At 40.3% G+C, this 9876-nt stretch overlaps 1 protein-coding gene across 1 annotated transcript; it reads left to right on the top strand.

Moving 5' to 3' along the window:
* Positions 1 to 278: 278 nt before the first annotated feature.
* On the top strand, positions 279 to 9600 carry NHLRC3 (NHL repeat containing 3). The gene is made up of 7 exons (XM_061457453.1): positions 279 to 567; positions 1688 to 1840; positions 2685 to 2832; positions 3300 to 3500; positions 4697 to 4788; positions 6308 to 6420; positions 6905 to 9600. The coding sequence occupies exons 1-7, from the start codon at positions 484 to 486 to the stop codon at positions 7131 to 7133; spliced, it is 1020 nt and encodes a 339-aa protein (XP_061313437.1). The 5' UTR covers positions 279 to 483; the 3' UTR covers positions 7134 to 9600.
* Positions 9601 to 9876: the final 276 nt, after the last annotated feature.

Raw genomic sequence — 9876 nt, 5'->3', positions numbered from 1 at the left:
CTTCAGATTCTAGCGGCCACAGGCCGAGGCGCTTCCGAAGGGCGGCCCCGGGGAGCGAGGGACAGCGGGACTGGAACAAGGGCGCGCCGCGCTACCCACAACGGAGCACCCGTCTCGGCCGGTCCTGCCCCTCGCCGTCGCGCTCCTATGACATCAGAGCGCGGCGCCAAAGGCCCCGGTAGTCACCCACAGCGGTGCCTGCGGAGAAGCAGCTAAAACTCCAGCGGGACTCGCCCGTCTTCAACCCCCGGGAGTCACGCCGCAAAGCTAACGCTCCCGCGGGGTGCCACCACGCTCTCTCTGCCATGCCTGCGTGCCTCCACCGCTCGGCTCGGAGCAGGCGCGGTTCCACGCCACCTGGCGCTGCGAGAAGCGGCGAAGGAACTCGAAAACCCACACCCGCTCCCCTCGGCCCCTCCCGGGGGGGGGGGTGTTACATAGGTGCCATGACAACGCGGCCCTCGCCTCCGCGGCGCGGCACGCATGAGGCGGAAGCGGCCGTCAGGGCTGTGGCTGGTAATGGCTGGCGCGCTGCTGGCTGTGCTGGCCCTGCTCTGGGGCTCAGAGGTGGGCTGCGGGCTCAGCGGGCGGGCGAGCGAGCGAGGCGCGGGGTGTGCCGTGACGGCTTCTCGCCCGATGGCGAATACCGGGGGAGGGTCTGGAGGAGTACGCTTGGGGGCGGCGGGGACGGGGCTGCGGTTCTGGCTCACGTAGCGCTAAGCGTAGGGTTGGTTATGTGTTTTTACGGGCCTTGGGCGACATGGTCTACTGTGAGCTGTCCCTGTCCCTGGCAGGGGATTGGAACTGGATGATCTTAAGGTGTTTTCCAACCCTATCGTTCTATGACTTATACAGTCCTTCCGAGATAAATGCATACACGGGATGATGCATTTATAGGGGCTTCCAAGCAATAGGGTCTGCTTAAATGAAGGCGAACTTAATGATATCTGGGCAAGTAACTTTGCACTTCCTACTGTCTGATTGTGCTTAAGTACTCTCGGTTTTCTTTCGGGGTAGTCTGGTCCTTCTGAAGCTGTTCGTGGCTCTGTGTGGCGAACTTAGCCCTGCGTCTAGCAAGACATTTAACAGAAGAGTTAAATGTCCCTGGGCCTGCAGGGTCACCACTTGTTAGTTCCGTCCCGATTAGTCGGCTTCAGTGCCCTGCTTGCAGCTGTGCTTAGCTTCCATTCTTCTGCTGGAAAATAGTATAACAACAAGTGAGAAGATTATAGTTTCCCATTACCCTTTATATATATTGACCCAAGTTTTACTTTTCCTGGTATCTTAAGCTTCCCCATTTCCAAGATGTGGTTTTCCTTTCTGACCCGCATATTCCTTTTATTCTGATTTTCTTACTCTCATATCCTTTTGAAGTTGTTACTGATTCTGTTGTGTTTGGAACTGTCTCTACTATTTTCTTTGTTTTGGAGAATGATTTACAGATAGTATTAGCAACATCAATGTAAGAAATTTCAGGCTGTGCTTTCTGCCTTCTAATTCCAGAGCTCCCAAACCCAGAGGATTTCTTTAGCTAATTTCCAATTTGTTGAAATAATCTATTTTCTTAATTAAAATTGAACAAATCAATTTATGATGCTTCAGTACACACTTGCTTTCTACTGCTGGTTATTCTGGTCCCACTGTCATTGAATTTATCAACAACTCGATATTTATTTTGTATTTTCAGGTTTTAAAAGCATTTGATTATGTCTCTCTTTGGAAGGGACAGCAGCAGATATACAAGTTGGACATAGGCTGGCCTAAAATTCCAGAATACTTCACTGGCCAAACATTTTGTGTTGCTGTTGACTCTCTTCATGGTTTGGTCTATGTGGGACAAGTGAGTGAGAATATTATATTCCTCTATTTGTTGTTCAAGTGTATTTTTGCCTTTAAAGTTACCGGTTTAGATTAGGATATATATGCGTGTGTCTGTGAGTAGTTATTTTGTCAAAATTAGTGAAAATATAAGAAATGTTTCTGCTCTATTCATTTTTAAAGCAGTTCTGGCACCACACTTGTTTGTGCTTTTATAAGCATTAAATTTCTGTGGTGTGAATGCATGACTTAACTTGACTGAGTCACAGTAGCTTCTTAACTGCAAAGTAAAATGTGATTCTGGAGCAGCTGAATCTTCCACTCTTTCAGCCTTTGTCCCATGAAATCAAACCCACACAGCTCTTTAGCCAGTTACAGTAACTGCCATTCAGTTATTTGCTGTACCCAGTTCTATGTGTTGGTATCTCTAGGTCACAGATGGCAGGTGGTGGGATTTAATTATAAAGCACAGTATGAGTACTTGAGTGCTGTGCTACTAATAAGTGCGGTTACAGTTTTTCATGCCTGTGTTACGCTTGTCATATTTTTTAACAAGGCCGTAAAAACACAATTCTAAATGAAGACCAGTATAGCTGCAGGAGCTTGGCTGCTCAGAAAACTGGACTTTTGATTCAAGTTGAAACTCTAGAATGAGTGGAAGGATTTGCATGCTAAACTTAGACCCTTCTTCCTCTTTCCTTTTCCAGATGGAAAAAGTGAGATCTAGCAGACAGTCTGAGGAGTTTCTTACAATTCATGAAGCGTTGTAAAAAACTTACAAAGAGGAATTTCAAAACATATGATTACTTGATTAATATGTTTTCTTATTAGACTTTTTTTTTTTTTTGTCTTTTTTATGTCTTCAGAGGGGAGACAATGTGCCAAAGGTACTTGTATTCTCAGAGGAAGGCTATTTCCTTTACTCCTGGAATGATACAGTTGAAATGCCCCATGGTATCTTTGTATTGAACACTGCAACGGATAGTTCAGTATGGATCACAGATGTTGGAACAGGTATGCATGGTGGTAGCATTAGCATTTCCTTCCCCACGTAATGCTAATGCTGCAGATACTACTTTAAACATCTCATTTAAGTCCTTCAAACAATTCTGAGGCAGATTGGTGCTTTTCTTGCCATGAACAAACTTCTTAGGTGCTGCACAAAACACTCTGAAGGTTTAGGATTTGTGCTGTGTGTCTGCTTATAGCTTCTGAAGTTAGTAAGCACTACCCCCACTCCTGCCAGGAGAAGTATCAGGGGAAAAATAAATGTTCTGGCTAGACTTATTGTCTGTCCTAGGTCTGGTGACCCTAAAGCAGTGGATGAATATTGTAGCTGATGGGTTTACTAACCCACAGTCATATTCTCACTATGGAATTTTGTCTATTTGATTTATTAATATCACTTGTGAGTATCTTTCTTAATCTTTGTAATCAGTTGTATTGGTTTTGTGTTTTGTTTTGTTTTTTTTTACATTCAGGGAAATATGGGCACACTGTGAAGCAGTATAGCCCTTCAGGTAAACTTATGCAGATCTTGGGCACGCCAGGTAATGCTGGTTCAAGTTTGATTCCCCTACAATTTGATCAACCAGCAGACATCTTTGTAGAAGAAAGTGGAGATATTTATATTGTGGATGGAGATGGAGGAATGAATAACAGATTGCTCAAACTATCCAACGGTATGGAAAAGTAAAATTCTACAGTAGCTGACCACTGACAATTGAATTTTAAATAACAGGGCTTGATAATATTTTTAAGTGAGGACCTGGTAGAGCTGTCATTTAACATTACTTTGAAGACTTTGTTGAATCAGATCCTGTTTTGTTGCTTGTCACTTCAGGAGAAATCTATTCATTAACAACAAAAGGCTGATAAAATGAGTGTTCAGTCTTCAAGAGAGAAGGCTAAGGAGCATTTATATTGCTGTCTTCAGGTCTATAATGGGAGAGAAGAGAAAGCCACACATTTCTTGGAGGTGCATAGTGAAGAATAAGGAACGCCAAGCAAACGATAAAGAGGGGTCAATTCCAGCTTGATTTTTTTGAGGGACAGGCTCACAATGAGGCTGAGCAGACAGTGAATAGTTTGTCCAGAGATGATGTGCAGTCTCCATTCTTGGAGGTGCTCAAAACTTGACGAGTAACCTGATCAAACTACAGAGTTGGATTTGCTATCAAGGTTACTTCTGCTTTGAGAAGCAGGTTGGACTGGATGATCTTGGATTTGTTATCAAGGCTATTCCTGCTTTGAAAAGGAGATTTGCCTGGATGAGGTCTGGAGAGCTTTTATACTTAAATTATTCTGTGGTTCTAATTAGCCTGCTCACATTCCCCAGTTAGATGACCAGTGTTGGTTAGGGCAGTGAGTGAGGAGTCTGCACTTGTCTGTGGTTGGAAAAATGTGGAGGAGCTAGTTTTTCCTTTGTACTATCATAAAAGTTAGTTTTGTAATATCTATTTTGCAGATTGGTAAACTGTGAAAATGCAAAACTGACTCAAAACTGTTAGGTAGCAAATAGTAAAAAATCAATTTAGTAAGCAAATTAATATCATAATCATCCAACTATTTATTTTTCCCCTTTAATATGGTATTTAACAGAGCCTTGGACTATGGCTCTTTTATAATAGTAGCTACATTTCTGTAACCATAATTCTGAAACCATGAATAATAATCCCGTAGTCACTGTAGTAGTTCCAGTATTGCTTGGGTTAATGTGTCAGGAGTACTGTGTTTAAAAAGTCTGAGTTTAGAAATGTCACCTTTTACAAATTAATCAAGGTAGCTTTGCCAGGGAATGACTTCAAGATGGCTTATTTATTGTTTTCTTACTGTGTTTTATCTTTTAATTTGATTTTTCATGGTTCTCACTGTTTAGATTACAGAGAGATATGGATGGCTGGAGCAAATGGGACTGGCATTGGTCAGTTCAAGATTCCTCACAGTGTAACAGTGGATCCTGTTGGACGGGTAAAGAATAAAGAGAGAATTTTTTCATCTTCCAACAGAATTGTTTACATGTATTTGAGCAAAACAAACTATGTTTCTTTTTTAGTTGAGCTGTTGTGATCTGGTTCATTTTATGGTAATTACAGTTTTCAGTATGATGGTGGGCATGAGCTGAAGTTTCATACTGCAGGTCTTACTGAAGTAGCTGGCTCCAAGGTTAACACAGGGCTTCTGACCAGTGGTTATATTGTCAATGTCCATGCAACAACAGGCTATTCTTCCTCCAGTTTCTAACAGGTTGTTATTGTGAGAGTACAGGAGAATTATGTTCAGTAATAAATATCTACCCAAGCACTTACATTTTTTCAGGGGATTTAATTTCATATTTGGAAATTCTAAATAAGCTTAGGATGATAGTAAGGCTCTAGCTAGGTTGTGGATATCAGACCATTTCTATATGCAGCTCAAGCCATTCAAGAGTCAACTTTTGCCAGATGTTAATCTTGCCATGGCTTTTGCTCTGCTGCTCTTGTAGTCACTCCTTAATCTGTTTTGAGGAAAATTGATTGACTAAAACATTTTAAAATAATTGGTTTGAGCTAATTCTGCTGATGCTGTCTGAACCAGAATAAGAAGCATATATAAAAATCACTTCTGTGCCAAAACTGGCAGGGTGGGAGGGAGAAGGGGAGGCACATGGTTGCTTTACATGAAAGGGTAACTCTGAGTATATATGTTCAAAGACAGCAGTTGTGATGCTCTCTGATTTTATTGCCAGCATAGTCTTGATCTGCCCCTGTTAAAAATAGTTGTTAATCCCTAAGAAATCTAAGGGAATGCTGCAGTAATGTGTCTCTTTAACATTGTGATGAAAGATCTCAGATGAACTTAATTATTGCTCCCTTGTAATGAATTTTATTTATCAGACTGGTGGGCTGTCAACAGCTAAAACTTCAATGGTTGTAGTACAAGAGATGCTTTCACTGAACTGTCTAGTAGTATTGCTAGCTTGAATTGTTTGTGAACTCAGCATAGGATGGGACAGAGACAAGCTCTACAGAACTGGTAAGACAAAACATGCTGAAAATGCTCTTGGTGTTTAAGTTGGTTGATATTTAGAGTAGTATTAGACATATCAAGAGTGTTTGCAGATGCAGTCATCGTAAGCCTGGGTCATTGACATGAGACTACTTTTGAAAAACAAATTGTTAGCAAGTGACAGATCAGTATCTTGAGAATGAAATAGTTAATATGTCCTCGCTGTGGAGTAGGAATCCTACTAAACATATCCATATCACAGCCACAAAAATGAAGAGAAGGCATTGATTTCTCTGTTAAAGTAGTATAAAGTAATTTGTGTGTATTAACTATGTGGTGGTTTTGCTTTATATCTGGAAGTCAGATTTACTTATGTTTCTCCCTATTTAAAACTACATTCTTCCAAGGCGTACCTCTTTTTTACTACAGGATACTTTGCTCATGTAAGAAAGTAATGCATTTTGTTCTGTTTGTGAACAGCCATTATTTTTTTTGTTAACAGGTATGGGTTGCAGACAGAGACAACAAAAGAATCCAGGTTTTTGACAAAGTCACAGGGGAATGGCTTGGGTCTTGGAGCAGCTGTTTTGCAGAAGATGGACCCTATTCTGTCAGGTATTGTTGAACAGTTCTTTTGGACATATGCAATTACATAAACAAGCTGTATTCTTAATGAATTAGAATGTTAATATTTAATGCCAGATGCCAAGGAATAACCAGTTTAACTAGTAGAGTACTGGGCCATAAGGTACTGCACAGCAGTATCTTGACAGGGAAATCCATGAACCCATGTATTTGAGTGCAGGACTGGGAACTTCATTTTAAAGTTGTAGTGTGGTGTTGAGCTTACTGTTGCAGCTTTTACAGGAAGAGGGATTGTCTTATATAGGCTTATTGTAGTATAATGTGTCTCAAGGAACAGCAATGTAAAGTAGCAAGGCTTGCAAGTTAATTCTCAATGTTTCATTGCATTTAGTCTCTTGTAGCCTTTAAAAAGTTGACTGTTCAGGAGGTTTTGTTTGTTTAAAATTGCATGGCTGTGTTAACATGAGATGTCATGTGGAGTTTATGGTTCAAAATACATTTCTGTCTTTCACAGATTTACTGCTGATTACAAATACCTAATTGTTGCTCAGCTGAATATCAACAGGTTAGCAATCTTGGCAGCACCACCGGTTGGCTCTATTGGGGACTGTGTTATGATCCAAACAATCCAGCTGGCAGATGAAACCAAACCACACCTTGTGGATGTAGACATGAAGAGTGGAGCGGTCTATGTTGCAGAGATTGGAGCCCAGCAAGTACAAAGATATATACCCTTAAGCTGATGGTTTCCCACAACTGCCATGGCATAATTTGTGTGATACGTAAGACCTATAACCACATGTCCTTGAGTTTTTTATAGCTTGTGTTTCCTCAGACAAGCACAGAGTACTGTACTTCTGGAACTCCAGAGATAAGAATCTGTCCTAACTGTTCTTCAGTCCTGGAGAAATACTTGGTCTTGAGCTGTTACTCATTTTAGCAATGCTTTTGCTTTTGCTTTTGTTGCTGCCAATTGTAAGATGACTTTGATAAGCATCTTTATTTTATTATATAAAACTTTACAAACACAGTGGCTGTTCTTAAATGTGTAGGGTCATCCTGGGGCTCCTCTACATAGCCTGCCTGTGTTTGTTGTTAAATGAAGGTCAGAACTGTTTGAAAGAAGTGTATAAATGTTTTCCTGGGAGGTAAGCACCTCAGTTTAATATTTCTTCACCTTTTTTTTTGTTTCATTTGTTTATTTGTTTGGTTTTAAGTCATTGTGCTGATACTGCCCAACACTGAGTATAGGGATGCATTATGATGTTGAATAAGATGCTGCTGGATAGTGATGTCCGTGCTGATACTGGCATCTGCCTTAAGTGGTTAATGGCATAAACTTTCACCTCTAGCTAAAGTGGTAAAGTCTGTAATAAGCTTAAGTTAAATTGATACGAGGCACTTCAAACTAAATTAAAACTATGTGCACAGCAGCCAAGTACTGCTTCTTAACTAAATCAATTCTTAACCTGATTTGATTTATATCAGCATGGGGTTTCTGTTCTGTGAGATTTCATAGTGGACCATACTGAAGTTCAACTCATTTAAATTCCTCAAGATAAACAAATTGTAATTTACTGGGAGAACTTTAATCAGCATTCAGTTGACACATGATATAACCCCCAATTTCATGGAAGCTCTGTCAGTTAAGAGTGGCACATCTGTTTTGATTTGGGGATTTTCAACTGGTTTATATCCAGAACTTTATCAACCCCATTAATGTCTACAGTTAAGTTTCTTACACTATATCCTAGCAGATATCTCTAAGCTCTGTCCTAAAAAATGCTCTCTCCATTCCCAGTCCAGAGTGGTTCTGTTCTCTTTACATGTTGCTACAAGGTTTTAAGTTAGTTCCCTCTATAGACCAGAGGGAACTGGGTATAGGAAAATGGGATGGGGAAAATAGCATGGCAGAAATGAGATGATGAATAACTGATTACCTCTGTAAAGCTATAGACCCACATTCCATATTTATCTGCTAGCTCTTCAAAGTATTTGGGAGGGTTTTTTGCTGTTTCCACACACATTTATTGTACGGTGTGGACTATTTTAATGCTAAAAGCCAGCTAAGAGAGGCTGATTCCTTTTCTGCTTCCTTAGAAATGGAGTATGGAAAATAAATGATTCTGATGGAAAATACCAACTTTCGTGAACATTATCAAAAGCAAGTGCTTCTTAATTTGGCACATTTCAACTTAAGATCACATATCTGTGGGTCAGCAGATGGAAAATCTGTCCAGAAAAGTCAGATTCATATTTTCTGTGGAAACTCAGCTATGGAGCCTGATGGCCTGATTTCAGTACTCTTGGAGATTAGTGCACTAAGTGGGAATTCTTTGTTGTTGGTTGCATCCACAATACCAAACGCAGATTTTATCTGGCTGCCCCTGTCCAGGTCTGAGAACCAGAACTCCAGGGTTCTACACTAGCAAATTATGTTCCATCATTCACATGGTGTTGAATGGGAGCTAGAAAGCAATATTTATTAGCTGAAAAAGTGGCAGTACTTCCTCTAGACCTAGATGCATAAATCCACACTGCTTTGCAGTGTGTTGTGTGAATTTTCTAACTAGCTCAGGGATTTCTGCTTTGTGTGCAATGTAGTTATTTCTCACCTACACAAGGTGGATTTAGTTTTGAAAATACTGCTGTGATATCATTAACTGTATTTTAACATCTCCAGGTGGTGTAAGGGATCCAGGCACATCCATCCTTCCTCACCACATCCTCTCCTTATTTATTTTTCCTTCATCACATCCATTAGAAACAGAGCTCGAAGCTCTCTGGGAGCATGCTTCTGTGTTCAGTAAAGGAGTAGTATACTTTTGGATGTTGACGAATAAGTTACCCATACAAGTTTGCTGCATGGAACTGCTCCCAAAAAAAGTGTATTTTTACAAGGGTTTTTGCAGCCCCTAGAAAAGGGGAGCATTACATCCAGTTCTGTCTGGCTTTACTGAAGTGCCCAAGGCCAAAATGTGCCTTGCCTATATGCATTTGGGTATCTGTGATAAGGGATGCTCATTATTAACTGGCATGAGATGCTTAGACTTCTTTTACCTCTGTGTCTATGACCAGAAAATGATTGATTTGTGCAGTAACTTGCTAATTCTCTAAAGGTTTTCTTACGTATCATCTTGAAACTGGTTTCTGAAAAATTGCATAATAGGATAATTTGATAAAATAAATTGAGAATTTCCCATTATGAAAGGCTTGGGTGCTTTATTTCTGTACTAATAGCAACATTTTCCATTGCAGTGGATTATTTTTTTTTTTAAATACTGGGTCATCAGCACTTTAGTAAGGTATGTAGTAGTTTTTGATACCAACATTCAAATGTAATCTAAAATTCCATGTTATCTTTATACATTACTCTTTCTGTGGCCCATCTCTTCTGCTAACTTATGTATCAAAATAGGCAGATAAATTTCATACAGGTGCTTTTCTCTGAGCAATTAGTAAAATAGCGTGATGAGTTATATAATG

Source organism: Pezoporus flaviventris, unplaced genomic scaffold (genome assembly GCF_033815535.1).
Source record: "Pezoporus flaviventris isolate CSIRO_AGI_PZ_B2104156 unplaced genomic scaffold, CSIRO_AGI_Pfla_v1 ptg000025l, whole genome shotgun sequence".
Lineage (NCBI taxonomy): Eukaryota > Metazoa > Chordata > Aves > Psittaciformes > Psittacidae > Pezoporus > Pezoporus flaviventris.
The sequence above is the reverse complement of the archived record's forward strand: the minus strand, read 5'-3'. Positions and strand labels throughout refer to the sequence as shown.

What these genes read in the sequence shown, in the direction of transcription:
- NHLRC3 (XM_061457453.1), top strand. Translation starts at nt 484, where the DNA reads ATGAGGCGGAAGCGGCCGTCAGGGCTGTGGCTGGTAATGGCTGGCGCG. An exon ending in GATCACAGATGTTGGAACAG is followed by an intron (nt 2,833 to 3,299) that starts GTATGCATGGTG and finishes TTTTACATTCAG; the next exon opens with GGAAATATGGGCACACTGTG. An exon ending in CAGTGGATCCTGTTGGACGG is followed by an intron (nt 4,789 to 6,307) that starts GTAAAGAATAAA and finishes TTTTGTTAACAG; the next exon opens with GTATGGGTTGCAGACAGAGA.